Here is a 17464-nt window from a genome sequence, read left to right as displayed (position 1 = left end):
TAAATAAACACTTGCAGTCTTAGGTCACATACAGACTTGTTCAACACCTATATGAACCAGTAGTGCACTGTTTTCACATAACTGGCTTAACAAATATATAATCCCAGCTGCATTCTTACTGGAATTATCCTGTAATAAGGAAAGATAGAGATATCTTCCAACAAATACCAGCAAATAATGCAATGCAAACTCTATTGTGATAATAAAACTTATATAAGATGGAATACATGAGTGATATTGCTCTACAGATATATTTGTCTGCATTTGCCCTATTTTTTGACCAATTCAATCGGATGTACCAACACATGTGGGCTGTATTGTGAAATTGCAATAAAAATATTGATTACATAAAAGAATAACTGAAAAATGTTTATCGTAAGGCTATACAATGCTACTAATGCTACTTATTGATTGTAGTTTGAAATCTGATTTTTTAAATCCCTTACTTGTTGCAGGCAGAGTTTTATGTGAGAAGGGCTGAGGCATATGTCCAGATTGGGGATTTGCAATCCGCTATCGTTAACTACAGAATGGCCAGCACTTTGGATCCCTCAAATGAAGACCTCCTGCCACAGATAGCACACACCTTGTACATCCAAGTGCGTCCAACTACCCTTTCTGCTGGTCATCTTAATGTCTTATTTTGTTTATGTTCTCTTCCAGGTTTTTTTTAATGCTACCTGTACAAATTCCAAGAAGGAATTCAGGAGAAACTTCTTTACTCATAAAGTGGTTAGAATGTGGAACTCGCTACCACATGGAGTGGTTGAGGCGAATTGCATAGATGCACTTAAGGGGAAGCTAGCTAAGTACACAGGGAGAAAGGAATAGAAGGATATGTTGTTAAGATGAGATGAAGTAAGGTGGGAGGAGGCTCATGTGGAGCATAAACACCGGCACAGACCCGTTGAGAAGTATGGCCTGTTTCTGTGCTGTAAATACTATTTAATCTAATTTTTAATAAATTTTAAAATTCAAAATAGTTTACTGATTTCAGAACTCCGTCAAATCCCTCTGCAGTCAAATTACGAATTATGCCATTGAATGAATGATCCATGTTTTTAAGACATAAGAAAATGTACATTTACATGGCTGCTGGAAGGATATTACATAGCTTCTGAAGATCCCACCTTACCTAAAAATGTTATTATGGATAGCGTAACAGTTGGTCATAGACAGAAGAGCTGTACCATCATTGACTGTGTAAGACTTAAATATGGAACTAAGTTTAGGACTTTCTGTCAATTTTATTGTATGAGGTTCACTATCAGGAGTCTTGTTCTATCAGCATTGCCTGGTTCTGAATGTATTTTTTTCTGCAGGGTCAGTGTCTACTTGATTTGAAAATGTATACGGATGCTTTAGAGGCTTTTGCGCAAGCTTCAGAGCTGAGACCTGAAAATCAACATTACCACATGCAAAGGTGATTCATCATCTGCATTCCGTTCCAGTAATCATATTCAAGGTGCCTATGCTTCATTGTAAGCTGACAATGTGCCAAAATCTACGGCATAATGATAATACTACCATAGTCATATGAACATGACATAAAAACTGACTGCCCTAATGCCTTCATCAGCTTATGTAAGGAATCTTACAACACCAGGTTATAGTCCAACAGCTTTATTTGAAAATCACAAGCTTTCAGAGCTTACCTCCTTCGTCAGTTGAGTGAGTGAACGGTTTTAAAATCTCATATCATGGAGACAATCACAGCAATCAAAGGTGTCGTTGGTGTTCAGACAGGTTAGCCACGGAAAACATTACATCCCAGTATACTGAATACACAGTGGGTCAGATTACACAGACAGAGAGAGAATGAGACCCGAAAGGCAGAGAGAGAGAGAGAGAATGTCCAGTTGTATTAAAAACAGATAACTTTTTTTCCCGCTGGTGGGGTTACGTGTAGCGTGACATGAACCCAAGATCCCGGTTGAGGCCGTCCTCATGGGTGCGGAACTTGGCTATCAATTTCTGCTCGACGATTTTGCGTTGTCGTGTGTTTCGAAGGCCGCCTTGGAGAACGCTTACCCGAAGATCGGAGGCTGAATGTCCTTGACTGCTGAAGTGTTCTCCGACTGGGAGGGAACCCTCCTGTCTGGCGATTGTTGCGCGGTGTCTGTTCATCCGTTGTCGTAGTGTCTGCATGGTCTCGCCAATGTACCATGCTCCGCGGCATCCTTTCCGGCAACGTATGAGGTAGGCAACGTTGGCCAAGTCACAGGAGAATGAACCATGTACCTGGTGGGTGGTGTCCTCTCGTGTGATGGTGGTATCTCTGTCGATGATCTGGCATGTCTTGCAGAGGTTGCCGTGGCAGGGTTGTGTGGTGTCGTGGACGCTGTTCTCCTGAAAGCTGGGTAATTTGCTGCGAACGATGGTCTGTTTGAGGTTGGGTGGCTGTTTGAAGGCGAGTAGTGGAGGCGTGGGGATGGCCTTAGCGAGGCGTTCGTCGTCATCGATGACATGTTGAAGGCTGAGGAGAACATGGTGTAGTTTCTCCGCTCCGGGGAAGTACTGGACAACGAAGGGTACTCTGTTGGTTGCATCCCGTGTTTGTCTTCTCTGGAGGTCTATGCGATTCTTCGCTGTGGCCCGTCGGAACTGTCGATCGACAAGTCGAGCGTCATATCCCGTTCTTACGAGGGCGTCTTTCAGCGTCTGTAGGTGTCCATCGCGTTCCTCCTCGTCTGAGCAGATCCTGTATATTCGCAGGGCCTGTCCATAGGAGATGGCCTCTTTGACGTGGTTAGGGTGGAAGCTGGAAAAGTGGAGCATCGTGAGGTTGTCCGTGGGCTTGCGGTAGAGTGAGGTGCTGAGGTGCCCGTCTTTGATGGAGATTCGTGTGTCCAAGAAAGAAACTGATTCTGAGGAGTAGTCCATGGTGAGTTTGATGGTGGGATGGAACTTGTTGATGTTATCGTGTAGTCTCTTCAGTGATTCTTCGCCGTGGGTCCATAGGAAGAAAATGTTGTCGATGTATCTGGTGTATAGCGTTGGTTGGAGGTCCTGTGCAGTGAAGAAGTCGTGCTCGAACTTGTGCATGAAAATATTGGCGGATTGGGGTGAGAATTTGGTCCCCATGGCTGTTCCGTGTGTTTGGGTAAAGAACTGGTTATCGAAGGTGAAGACATTGTGATCCAGGATGAAGCGGATGAGTTGTAGGATGGCATCTGGAGATTGGCTGTTGTTGGTGTTGAGTACTGAGGCTGTTGCAGCGATGCCGTCATCGTGGGGGATACTGGTGTAGAGTGCCGAGACGTCCATCGTGGTGAGAAGTGTTCCTGGTTCAACTGGTCCGTGGGTGCTGAGTTTTTGTAGGAAGTCTGTAGTGTCGCGACAGAAGCTGGGGGTTCCCTGTACGATGGGTTTCAGGATGCCCTCGACGTATCCAGAGAGGTTCTCACACAGGGTTCCGTTGCCTGATACGATAGGACGTCCAGGTGTGTTGGCTTTGTGTATCTTTGGGAGGCAGTAGAAGTCTCCCACGCGGGGAGTACGTGGGATGAGAGCGCGTAGGATGCTTTGAAGGTCTGGATCGAAGGTCTTGATCAGTTTGTTGAGCTGGTGGGTGTGTTCTTTGGTTGGATCTGCGGGTAACCGTCTGTAGTGTTCCTGGTTGTCCAGTTGCCGGTATGCTTCTTTGCAATAGTCCGTTCTGTTCTGTATGACGATGGCTCCTCCTTTGTCCGCTGGTTTGATGACAATGTTGCGGTTGGTCTTGAGAGCGTCGATGGCGTTGCGTTGTGCTCGGGTGACATTCTGGACTGTCTTGTGAGTGCGGCTGATGAATCTGGCATTGACACATCTCCTGACAGCTTGAGCATACATGTCAAGCTTAGGGCAGTGACCCTCCGGAGGAGTCCAGTTTGACTCTTTCTTCTTCGGTTGCTGTACCGCAGATCCCTCTGTCTGCTGTTCCGGATCGTTGATTGTCTCATTGGGTTCGCTGCTGAAATCTTGGGATTTAGGCATAAACCTAATACAGTGAATCGCTTTGTCACAGTTTTAAATAGAGCTAAGTATAGCTAAGTATCAAGTATGTCATTGGTACACCATTGTTTTGAGAAAAATACTGTTTCATATTTTCAGTAGAACAGCTAATTATGCATAGAAATGAGGTGCTGGCTAGGCTCTGTAGATTAAGGGCTAATATTTTATCTTCTGTAAGGATGAGAATTAAAGCCATTAATCTGCCACTTTAGAGCATGGCCTCCAGAAAGAGTGCAGTAATATATATGCTCCAGCGTATTTATCTCGAAGGCAGAGACCGTAGCTCTGGCATGTGGTTTCTCTAGCTGCCTTCGTAAGCAACGCACCATTTGCCATCAGGTCTACTAATTTATTACGGTTGTGGTTGGGCTGAGCTCTCAGCAGTATAAACAATTTTCAGACTGCACAGGATATTTCTCGTGCTTTGCATGAAAGACCACGCCCTACAAACTGAACTTTGACCTTAAATACACAATATCTGGTAAAGGGTTCTTCTAACAGTGATTTACTCCTAGTCTCATGTCCTCCTGGTCTTCTGAAAAAAAGAATAATCATTATCAAACCATGTGGCTTAGTTTGTAATCTACAAATTGGGTTTATTAAAAGTAATAATTAAATAGTGACAAAAGATGAACACAGCAAATTTGACTAGATTAACTCCCAATTCCTTGGTTCACAAAATAATAAAAGACTTGATGTTTCACTAAGTCTTGTAATAACTGAATTTGAATCAGTGTCTGTATACAAAGTTTCCACGCGTGGTTCAACCTTCACATGCTCACCTCCACATGGTCTAAAGTATAATAGAACAAAAAGGACACTGAACTGGCGAGAAGCAGCTGAATATATTTCTGTGCCTGTGTGTGGAGCTGTCAGTCAGCACAATCATATGAACCTGGCTGACATGCCTGCAACAAACACACCCCCAGCTGGGCTGGCAATGAACACTTAGCGCCTCAATGAATAAGCTCCCGAACAATGACAACTTCTTGGCACACAGTGAACGTAAAAAGTTTATTAGTATTGTGTATTACGTCCTTACATATTTTAGCACCTAACCTTTCTTGTATAGTTGGGATGACTCAGCTCTCACAGCAGGTGACATAGACACTTGAAACTGTCTTCAAGCTTCAGCTAAACAGATGTATGTGGATTCCCTTCCAACAGAGAAACTAAGTCTGCAATAATTAATTTTAAGTTGTACATTCTCAAGTCTTAATTATGTGCCAAGGAGGTGAGAGCTAGGATTACAATAGGAAAAGCTGCATTTCATAGAAGAAAGAGGATATTGACTGGACAACTGAATACAGAACTGATTAGTGAAGAGTTTGATAGGGAGTGGTGCTGAACATGGCTGACGAAAGTGGTCAGCAGTTTAGAGAGCTTTGAGATGTAGGTTTGGAGACATACGGAGAAAGTAAAGTGGATAGATAAGAAAAGTAATGAGGAGGTGCTGGCAATGATACAAGAGGAATGTAAATTTGATTGATGTTATCAGAACAAGACAAATGAATTGGATTGGTCATGTGATTAGACAGGATGGGATATTGAATTCCCGAGACTCTAGAACAGTCCCCATGGATTGGAAGGTAGCAAATGTAACCCTGCAATTCAAGAAAGGAGGGAGAGAGAAAACAGGGAGCTATAGGCCAGTTAGCCTGACACCAGTAGTAGGGAAAATACTTGAATCTATTATTAAGGAGGTAGTAACAGGGCACTTAGAAAATCATAATATGATTAGGCAGAGTCAACATGGTTTTATGAAAGGGAAATCGTGTTTGACAAATCTATTAGAGTTTTTTAAGGGTGTAACTAGTAGGGTAGATAAGAGGGAACTAGTAGATGTAGAATATATGGATTTTCAAAAGGCATTCAGTAAGGTGCCACAGAGGTTGTTACATAAGATTAGGGCTCATGGGATTAGGGGTGATTTCTTAGCATAGATAGAGGATTAGTTAACGGACAGAAAACAGAGAGTAGGAATAAACGGGTTATTTTCAGGTTGGCAGGTTGTAACAAGTGGGGTGCCGCAAGGATCAGTGCTTGGGCCTTAGCTGTCTATTATATATATCAATGACTTAGATGAGGGGACCGAGTGTAATGTATCCAAGTTTGCTGACGATACAAAGCTAGGTGGGAAAATAAGCTGTGAGGAGGACGCAGAGAGGCTGTGAAGGGATATAAACAGGCTAAGTGAGTGGACAAGAAGGTGGCAGATGGAGTATAATGTGGGGAAATGCGAAATTATCCACTTTGGTAGGAAGAATAGAAAAGCAGAATATTTTTTAAAAGGTGAGAGACTGGTGGTGGTCAGAAGGATTTGGGTGTCCTTGTACATGAATCATAGAAAGTTACCATGTAGGTACAGCAAGCAATTAGGAAGGCAAGTGGTACGTTAGCCTTTATTACAAGGGGGTTGGAGTATAAGAGTAAGGAAGTCTTGCTGCAATTATATAGGGCTCTGGTGAGATCACACCTGGAGTACTGTGTACAGTTTTGGTCTCCTTATCTAAGGAAGGATATACTTGCCTTAGAGGGGGTACAACGAAGATTCACTAGGTTGATTCTTGGGATGAGAGGGTTGTCCTGTGAGAAGAGATTGAGTAGAATGGGCCTATATTCTCTGGCGTTTAGAAGAATGAGAGGCGATCTCATTGAAACGTATAAAATTCTTAGAGGGCTTGACAGGGTAGATGCTGAGAGGCTGTTTCTCGTGGCTGGAGAGTCTAGAACTAGGGGTCATAGTTTCAAGATAAGGGGTCGGCCATTTAGGACTGAGATGAGGAATAATTTCTTCACTCAGAGGGTTGTGAATTTTTGGAATTCTCTACCCCAGAGGGCTGTGGATGCTCAGTCATTGAGTATATTCAAGAGTGAGATCGATGGATATTTGGACACTAAGGAAAGCCACGGATATGGGGATAGGGCAGGAAAGTGGAGTTGAGGTTGATGTTTGGCCATGATCGTATTGAATGGTGGAGCAGGTTCGAGGGGCCGTTAGCCTACTCCAGCTCCTATTTCTTATGTTCTTATGAAAGTGGCATGAGAAGGATGGATGGAAGGGAAAAAAACGAGGGTAGAAATGAAGTTTGCTTCTGGACCACCTGAAGAATGGGAGATCACGGAGAATTGAGGAAAGAAACACAAGGCAGAGTGGTTTGGAGAAGGGAGAATTGAGCCAGAACCTGCCTTTGGCAGACCACTGATGGTGATGATGATGATGTAATATAAAGATTCCTATCATGTTAAATAGAAAAGATTTCCAATATGAATTAGGCATAACATTGAAAGCAGCTTCACAATATAAATGGAGTATAAGTATGCTTTTTGAGTCTGGTCTTCACAATAGATTTATATGAGAATGGGGTAGGCACTTAACCAATGTCCACTTAAGTTGAAACCTTTCAGACACTTCATCACATTTCAGATAACAAATCATTTTGATATGTTCACTCCCTGGACTTCAGTTAATTAAATAGTGATGGAGAAGTTTACTTTCACATAGGGTGACCCATGCATATACAACCTCCCTTCCCCCCAAAATAAATTGTACCCATAAAAACAATGATCCTCGAATAATTACAAAGCTTCTCTCACCTCACCTCTCCTCCCACCTTTATGTCAGCTGGTATCCGCAGATCTACATTCGTTCTATTCTTTCTCACTTCTTTCAGGGCATTCCTATTTGCTGTTGCTCTGCCCCACTGTAACGCCACATATTTAAATGGAAATTCTCACTCCAGCTGCACCCGTGACTCTGACTGGTGATTTTTAATCTCCTCTCCCTGTCCTATCCAGCTGGGCCATCTTCAATTTGAAATTAATGGAAGTCTGGACAGTAGCTAGGAGGGAGAATTGCCACTGAAATATCGTAGTGAAGAAGGAGAGGAGCGACAGCTGACAGCAACAGTTGATAGTACTGCACTAGTGTGGGTTCACCAGTGCTTCCCTCGGAGGGAAACCTTAGGGAGGATTGACCTACGCATCAAACAATCCCTCTATTTTTTGCTCTGATTAGAGGGATAAATTTATATTGTTTTATGAAAGCATATACAATAGATCAAAACACATTGTGGCTGTTATAACTTTTTCTAAGATGGAGGTACACTGACTCTGCACTATTATTCATTTTTTCTTCTTCCAAATTCCCACACCCTTCCAAAGGCACTGACTCAAGCTGGGATACAGTTTCACGGGCACTCGCAGCCCTCTGGTACCTCACTCAAGTGGCTATTATTCATGTGTGAGTCTGGACAGTGGTGTTAGTTTGGAAGCTATTTGACTGTCGGGATAATACATATATGTCCAGTCCTGTCCTCACCCATTGTAAACACATGCACGCACACACACACACACATCACTAAACAAATTAAAAAGTTATGTGCTTTGTTTTCCAGTATGGTAACCCTGGTTGCATTGGGAAGACTTGAAGATTGTCTCCAATTGGTCACTAATCAACTTGAGATTGAGAAGAGCAATCCAGAGCTCTACATCCTTCGGGCGAGACTGCATGACCATTTTATCAAAGTAAGTGTGTTACATCGAGTCTGCAGCGCAGAAACAGGTCATTTGGCCCAACTGGTCTATGCCAGTGTTTATGCTCCATACGAGCCTCCTCTCTCCCTACTTCATCTAACCCTAACCGATGAATCTTTGTATTCCTTTCTCCATCATGTGCTTATCCAGCTTCCCTTTAAATGCATCTATGCTAATTGCCTCAACTACTCCTTGTGGTAGTGCATTCCACATTCTAACCCCTCTTTGGGTAAAGAAGTTTCTCCTGAATTCCTTATTGGATTTATTAGTGACTTTCTTATATTTATGGCCTCTAGTTTTAGACTCCCCACAAGTGGAAACATCTTCTCTACGTCTACCCTATCAAACCCTTTCATTATCTTAAAGACCTCTATCAGGTCACCCCTCAGCCTTCTCTTTTCTAGAGAAAAGAGCCTCAGCCTGTTCAGCATTTCCTGATAAATGTATCCTCTCAGTTCTGGTGTCATCCTTGTGAATCTTTTTGCACCTTGTCCGATTCCTCTATATCCTTCTTATAATATGGAAACCAGAACTGTGCACAATACTCCAAATGTGGTCTAACCAAGGTTCTATACAAGTTTAACATAACTTCTCTGCTTTTCAATTCTATCCCTCTAGAAATGAACCCCAGTACTTGGTTTGCCTTTTTTATGGCCTTATTAACTTGTGTTGCTACTTTTAGTGATTTGCGTACCTGTACCCCGAGATCCCTTAGCTCCTCTACCCCATTCAGACTCTTATAATCCAAGTAGCATGTGGCCTCCTTATTCTTCCTACCAAAACGCATCTCCTCACACTTATCTATATTAAAATTCATTTGCCAATTACACACCCATTCTGCAAGTTTATTAATGTCTTCTAGCATTTTGACGCATTCTTTGTATTAACTACGCCCCCCAATTTGGTGTTGTCTGCAAATTTTGAAATTGTACTTCCGATTCTCAAGTCCAAATCGTTGATGTAAATTGTGAACAACAGTGTTCCCAGTACCAATCCCCGTGTAACACCACTTCCCACCTTTTACCAGTCTGAGTAGCCACCCTTAACCCCTACTTTCTGTTGTCTGTTTTGTAGCCAGCTTGCCATACATTCTGCTACCTGTCCCCTGACCCCATATGCTCTGACCTTGGTCATGAGTCGAAAATGTGGTACCTTATCAAAAATCCAAATATATAACATCTACAACAACAACAACTTGCATTTATACAGCACCTTCCACGTAGTAAAACAGCCCAAGGCTCTTCACAGGAGTATTATCAGACAAAACTTAACACCGAGCCACATAAGGAGATATTAGGACTAGTGACCAAAAGCTTGGTCAAAGAGGTAGGTTTTAAGGAGCGTCTTAAAGGAGGAGAGAGAGGCGGACAGGTTTAGGGAGGGAATTCCAGAACTTAGGGCCTAGGCAGCTGACGGCATGGCTGCCAATGGTGGAGCAATTAAAACCGGGGATGCACAAGAGGCAAAAATTGGAGGAGCGCAGAGATCTCAGAGGGTTGTAGGGCTGGAGGAGGTTACAGAGATAGGGAGGGGCTAGGCCATGGAAGGATTTGAAACAAGGATGAGAATTTTAAAATCTACTACATTTCCCTTGTCTACTCTTTCTGTTACTCCTTCAAAGAATTCAAGAAAGTTGGTCAAGCATGACCTTTCCTTCTGAAATCCATGCTGACTATTCTTTATTATATTTTCATTTTCTAGATGTTTTTCTATTACATCTTTGAGTAAAGATTCCATTATCTCTCCTATCACTAACATTAAGCTAACTGGTCTATAGTTCCCTGGACTGGTTCTATCTTTTTAAATACAGGAATAACAATAGCTCTGTCAGTCCTCTGGCACTATTCCCTTTTCGAATGAATGTTTATATATATGTAATAGTGCCTCTGCTATTTCTTCCCTAACTTCTTTTAATATGTGTGGATGCAATGCATCCGGACCAGGGGTTTTATCCTCTCTAGTTTGATTAGTTTATCAATTATCTCCTCCCTTTCTATTGGTGGATTACTTTTTAATGTTTTATATTATTGGTCTTGGTATCTTTTTATGTTTACAACCTTTTTCTTCTTACAGAAAGAAATTGCAGAGATAGATTCTTGGTTAGTTACACACAGTGCAGCTATGCCTTAAAAATCACAAGCTGATCCCTTATACTAAATAAACATTTGTGCTTACAAACCTATCTAGATTTTGTATGATGTGGAGATGCGGTGATGGACTGGGGTGGACAAATGTAAGGAGTCTTACAACACCAGGTTATAGTCCAACAGCTTTATTTTAAATCACAAGCTTTCGGAGCTTTCCTCCTTCGTCAGGTGAGTGCAGGGTTCCACAAATGCACCGCATATATCGTCACAGAACAATGCCTGGTGATTACAGATAATCCTTCCAACTGCCCGTCACCACACCTCGGACGAGAGGCAACCACAGCAATCAAAGGAGTGGATGGTGTTCGGACAGGGGAACATTACACCCAAGACCACCGAATACACAAGCGGTCAGATTACAAAGACAGAGAGAGAGAGAGAGAGAGACACCCGAAAGGCAGAGAGAGAGAGAGAATGACCAGTTGTATTAAAAACAGATAACTTTTTTTTCCCTGGTAAGGTTACATGTGGTGTGACATGAACCCAAGATCCCGGTTGAGGCCGTCCTCATGGGTGCAGAACTTGGCTATCAATTTCTGCTTGACGATTTTGCGTTGTCGTGTGTCTCGAAGGCCGCCTTGGAGAACGCTTACCCGAAGATCGGAGGCTGAATGTCCTTGACTGATGAAGTGTTCCCCGACTGGGAGGGAACCCTCCTGTCTGGCGATTGTTGTGCGGTGTCCGTTAATCCGTTGTCGCAGTGTCTGCATGGTCTCGCCAATGTACCAAGCTCCGCGGCATCCTTTCCTGCAACGTATGAGGTAGACAACGTTGGCCGAGTCACAGGAGTATGAACCTTGTACCTGGTGGGTGGTGTCCTCTCGTGTGATGGTGGTATCTGTGTCGATGATCTGGCATGTCTTGCAGAGGTTGCCATGGCAGGGTTGTGTGGTGTCGTGGACGCTGTTCTCCTGAGAGCTGGGTAATTTGCTGCGAACGATGGTCTGTTTGAGGTTAGGTGGCTGTTTGAAGGCGAGTAGTGGAGGTGTGGGGATGGCCTTAGCGAGGTGTTCGTCGTCATCGATGACATGTTGAAGGCTGCGGAGAACATGGCGTAGTTTCTCCGCTCCGGGGAAGTACTGGAAGACGAAGGGTACTCTGTTGGTTGTGTCCCGTGTTTGTCTTCCGACGAGGTCTATGCGATTTTTCGCTGTGGCCCGTCGGAACTGTCGATCGATGAGTCAAGCGTCATATCCCGTTCTTACGAGGGCGTCTTTCAGCGTCTGTAGGTGTCCATCGCGTTCCTCCTCGTCTGAGCAGACTCTGTGTATTCGCAGGGCTTGTCCATAGGGGATGGCCTCTTTGACGTGGTTAGGGTGGAAGCTGGAAAAGTGGAGCGTCGTGAGGTTGTCCGTGGGCTTGCGGTAGAGTGAGGTGCTGAGGCGCCCGTCTTTGATGGAGATTCGTGTGTCCAAGAATGAAACCGATTCTGAGGAGTAGTCCATGGTGAGTTTGATGGTGGGATGGAACTTGTTGATGTTATCATGTAGTCTCTTCAGTGATTCTTCGCCGTGGGTCCATAGGAAGAAAATGCCGTCGATGTATCTGGTGTATAGCGTTGGTTGGAGGTCCTGTGCAGTGAAGAAGTCGTGCTCGAACTTGTGCATGAAAATGTTGGCGTATTAGGGTGCGAATTTGGTCCCCATGGCTGTTCCGAGTGTTTGGGGACCAAATTCGCACCCCAATACGCCAACATTTTCATGCACAAGTTCGAGCACGACTTCTTCACTGCACAGGACCTCCAACCAACACTATACGCCAGATACATCGACGACATTTTCTTCCTATGGACCCACGGCAAAGAATCACTGAAGAGACTACACGATAACATCAACAAGTTCCATCCCACCATCAAACTCACCATGGACTACTCCTCAGAATCAGTTTCATTCTTGGACACACGAATCTCCATCAAAGACGGGCACCTCAGCACCTCACTCTACCGCAAGCCCACGGACAACCTCACGATGCTCCATTTTTCCAGCTTCCACCCTAACCACGTCAAAGAGGCCATCCCCTATGGACAGGCCCTGCGAATACACAGGATCTGCTCAGACGAGGAGGAATGCGATGGACACCTACAGACGCTGAAAGACGCCCTCGTAAGAACGGCATATGACGCTTGACTCGTCGATCGACAGTTCCGACGGGCCACAGCGAAAAATCGCATAGACCTCGTCAGAAGACAAACACGGGACACAACCAACAGAGTACCCTTCGTCGTCCAGTACTTCCCTGGAGTGGAGAAACTACGCCGTGTTCTCCGCAGCCTTCAACATGTCATCGATGACGACGAACACCTCGCTAAGGCCATCCCCACACCTCCACTACTCGCCTTCAAACAGCCACCTAACCTCAAACAGACCATCGTTCGCAGCAAATTACCCAGCTCTCAGGAGAACAGCGTCCACGACACCACACAACCCTGCCACGGCAACCTCTGCAAGACATGCCAAATCATCGACACAGATACCACCATCACACGAGAGGACACCACCCACCAGGTACATGGTTCATACTCCTGTGACTCGGCCAACATTGTCTACCTCATACGTTGCAGGAAAGGATGCCCCGGAGCATGGTACATTGGCGAGACCATGCAGACACTGCGACAACGGATGAACCGACACCGCGCAACAATCGCCAGATAGGAGGGTTCCCTCCCAGTCGGGGAACACTTCATCAGTCAAGGACATTCAGCCTCCGATCTTCGGGTAAGCGTTCTCCAAGGCGGCCTTCGAGACACACGACAACGCAAAATCGTCAAGCAGAAATTGATAGCCAAGTTCCGCACCCATGAGGACGGCCTCAACCGGGATCTTGGGTTCATGTCACGCTACATGTAACCAAACCAGGGAAAAAAAAGTTATCTGTTTTTAATACAACTGGTCATTCTCTCTCTCTCTCTGCCTTTCGGGTGTCTCTCTCTCTCTCTCTCTCCGTCTTTGTAATCTGACCGCTTGTGTATTCGGTGGTCTCGGGTGTAATGTTCCCCTGTCCGAACACCATCCACTCCTTTGATTGCTGTGGTTGCCCCTCGTCCGAGGTGTGGTGACGGGTAGTTGGAAGGATTATCTGTAATCACCAGGCATTGTTCTGTGATGATATATGCGGTGCATTTGTGGAACCCTGCACTCACCTGACGAAGGAGGAAAGCTCCGAAAGCTTGTGATTTAAAATAAAGCTGTTGGACTATAACCTGGTGTTGTAAGACTCCTTACATAGATTTTGTATGTGTTCTTTCTATTTCTTCTCCAAAACAGGGAGAAAAGCACCGAGGTTCAACACACAATGAGCAAAATAAAAGACAAAAAAAAATAAAAGGGAGTGTAGCTTTGGAAAAGAATTAAAATTGAGAGCATTGAAAGAAGGGGATGCCGCTGAAAAGGGCCTTCTCAAGGCCTCTGACTGGCTGTCCTAAATCATAAAACGGAGGGAGATAATGTGGGATGTGCAGCATCAACGTATGCTTTATTCCAACATTGGGGGTGGGGAGAAGGTTGCAAGTTCAATTTCATATCGTCGAGTTGGTCGTAGCTGCATTCCTGAGGGGTTAGGCTGAAGATGGAGAAAATTAGAGAAAGGTTGCCTCTTGAGTGTTTTCCAGCAGCCAGTTCAGAGGGATAGTGGTGGAAGCTTGTCAGCAGGTCACTTGCTTATCTTCTCAGCCACAAGTACTGCACGGCACAGAGAGATCAGAGACAGAGTGGAGAAAGTGGAAAGATTTGATACCTTCACCAATAAAGAGAAGCAGAGACACCAGTAAATGATTGGATACCTTCCTTTGTAATATTTAAGATGAATCAACTTCATCTTTAACAATAATAAAGGTAAAACTATTTAGAATTTTCTGGTACTGACAGAAAATCAAGTCGGAAACACAGTATATTCCATTTGTAAGGATCGTTGTAACTCCTTGAATCACAAGTTCTTGCTTGCTTGCGGGATAAACATAAGAACATAAGAAATAGGAGCAGGAGTGGCCACACAGCCCCTCGAGCCTGCTCCTCCATTCAATAAGATCATGGCTGATCTACTACCTCAACTCTACCTTCCTGCCCTATCCCCATATCCCTTGATTCCCCTGGAGTCCAAAAATCTATCGGTCTCAGTCTTGAATGTACTCAACGACTGAGCATCCACAGCCTTCAGGGGTACAGAATACCAAAGGTTCACAACCCTCTGAGTGAAGAAATTTTTCTTCATCTCGGTCCTAAATGGTCGACCCCTTATCCTGAGACTATGACCCCCTAGTTCTAGACTCTCCAGCCACGGGAAACAACCTAATGGCTTTCTGGTTTCAAAAATTCTGTAGGATCAGAGTATCAGGTAATTAGGATATGATGGGAAGACAGATATATGGGATTCATTGTATAAATGCATAGTCTTGTTTGAAGCAAATAGATTTTTGCTATGCCTTTAAATGTTCTTGTTCTCTTATGTTCTTACCTGTTTATCCCACAACGACCTGCGTCTACCCTAAACGTGGAAATTCATAGACCCAGTATTTTTGAATCGTGTTTTTAATGTATCATTTATGTAATGTGATTTATTGTTTCTCTCCCCCACCACCCCCCATCAACAGATAGCTGATTGTTACCGCGATGTCAGTAGTGCCCTGGCTTTGGATCCGTCCAATCAGGAGGCAGTATTACTAATGGCTAGACTAACGCACAGAGCTGAGGAGGCAAAGGCACGAGCTGTGAACAAGGCTATGACGGGCAAACTGAATGGTGCACTGGATAACATCAATGAGGCTATCAACAATAATCCCAATGAAGCAGGCTATTATGTCTTCAGGTACAACCAACAATAACCCCCAGATGCAGTTACCAGCAAGGAATACAGTTTTTGACTGAGAAGTAGAATAGACAGGGAATTAGTTAAAGCACTGAGTTTGTCTATAACAAGTTCAGACCATAAACCATTACATCTGTCATAATAGGTCAATAAGATAAATGCCAGAGTAGAAGAGTAAATGTGCTGCATAGGCTCGAATAGGAATGTGCATTTTTAAATTTAATTTCCCGTGACAAATGAAAAGTATACATTGATATATTTCCTCATATTTCATTGATTACTTGTCTTTATTACATATATCTCTTTATTATAATTTTATAATAATAGGGTTAAAATGTTAAATCTTCTCCTCAGAATTTATGTTCTGTTTATGACACTGATGATCATTTTTGAACGGCTTTTCTTTTGTAACACAAGAACAATGAGTTCTTTGCAATGTCACTTTGTGATTGTGCTATCATTCCTTGTTATGGTTACTAGGCACCGTGAGCAGCAGTTACCATGGACAAATGAGAGATAAAAATGTTTTAGTCACATTGTCACAGACCGAACACTGCACTCAAAAGCAATGAGCAGCAGTTACCATGGAAATAATCCAAACAGTTACCAGGAGCCAGTTAAGCAGTTACCAGAATCCAATGACAAGATATTTCAGTTACATTGTCCCAAAAACTAATCATAGACCCAAAAATGCCATTGCACAAAAGGGGAATCACAGAACAGACACATGAATACGTTTGGCCAATGTTGGAAAGCAAGAGAAAGAATTTGGAATGGTCAAGTGATCAATGTTGATCAATGCACTTCCTCAAAAGAGACTCATATTTAGATGATAGTTTTTCCCTCCAAGTTTTTCCTGTTTTCCTTTCTTTAAAGAGAGTTTCATGTTGAGTGTAGGAGCATAGGAACAGGAGTAGGCCGTTCAGCCCCTCGAGCCTGCTCCGCCATTCAATTAGATGATGGATGATCTGTACCTCAACTCCATGTACCTGCCTTAGCTCCCTTGATACCCGTATCTAACAAAAATCTATCGATCTCATTCTTGAAAGCTCCAATTATCCCATCATCCACAGACTTTTGGGGGAGAGAATTCCAGATTTCTACTACCCTTTGTGTAGAAAAATGCTTTCTGATTTCTCTCCTCAATGGCCTGGCTCTTATTTAAGATTATGCCCCCTCGTTCTTGATTTCCCATCAGAGGAAATAGTTTCTCTTTATTTTGGTTTCTGACAGTGTTGTAACTTGGGCTGCCCAATGGTGATGCCGGACGGCCATAATTACGATTTTCACCAGTTATTGGTAGCAATCCAAGCTTTAGTACAGCAGTCCCTACTCCACTAACCTCACATCGATTTCACACACTATCTATCCTTATGATCTCTCCAACTCATAGTAATGAATTCGTGGAAATGAATGGAGTATAGAATTATGGTAAGTTTTGTGCTGATGTCCATTGGTTTATATAGCCCAAGCTCTTTTTACTTAGAACACTGAGAAAAAGATTTAATCTCATATGCCCATATTAAATCAACAGTCTGGTTTTAGTTTTTTTTTAAAAATTCCTCCCCCTGCACTACACAGTCCTTAATTTTATTTTGGTTTCAATCTTCAGGGGGACCCTGTGTAGAAGACTCAAGAATTTCAATGCAGCCATTGATGACTACCTCTTTGTCTTGGACAAAATAAGCAGCAAGGAGCAGAGTGACACCTACCTGGAGACTCAGAGACAACTCCTTCTGACCTACAATGACTTTGCAGTGCATTGCTACCGCAAAGGGTTTTTCGAGGAAGCGATTCTTCTCTTAAACCTGGCTATAAGGGGAGAGAAGCGGGAAAAGGGATTGTACATTAACCGAGGGGGTAAGGATTATTTTAGCTGTCTTCTAACACATGCCAGATGACACTTGCACTAAGGGAGAATATGGTTAACAGTGGTCTGCCTCTGCAGAGCTTTCATGAACTGTTTCAGAATATGCCAGTCTGTCCAG

At 43.6% G+C, this 17464-nt stretch overlaps 1 protein-coding gene across 2 annotated transcripts in view; it reads left to right on the top strand.

Moving 5' to 3' along the window:
* Window positions 1-17464, top strand: part of LOC137300602 (tetratricopeptide repeat protein 16-like) — a 51259-nt gene that overhangs the window by 10063 nt on the left and 23732 nt on the right. For both annotated transcript variants that reach the window (XM_067969772.1, XM_067969771.1), the window contains 5 exons: window positions 456-599; window positions 1323-1423; window positions 8391-8520; window positions 15262-15476; window positions 17089-17336. In XM_067969772.1, the coding sequence (XP_067825873.1) occupies window positions 456-599; window positions 1323-1423; window positions 8391-8520; window positions 15262-15476; window positions 17089-17336 (838 nt within the window). The remainder of the gene's footprint in view (window positions 1-455; window positions 600-1322; window positions 1424-8390; window positions 8521-15261; window positions 15477-17088; window positions 17337-17464) is intronic.

Source organism: Heptranchias perlo, chromosome 31, assembly GCF_035084215.1.
Source record: "Heptranchias perlo isolate sHepPer1 chromosome 31, sHepPer1.hap1, whole genome shotgun sequence".
Taxonomy (NCBI): domain Eukaryota; kingdom Metazoa; phylum Chordata; class Chondrichthyes; order Hexanchiformes; family Hexanchidae; genus Heptranchias; species Heptranchias perlo.
The sequence above is the reverse complement of the archived record's forward strand: the minus strand, read 5'-3'. Positions and strand labels throughout refer to the sequence as shown.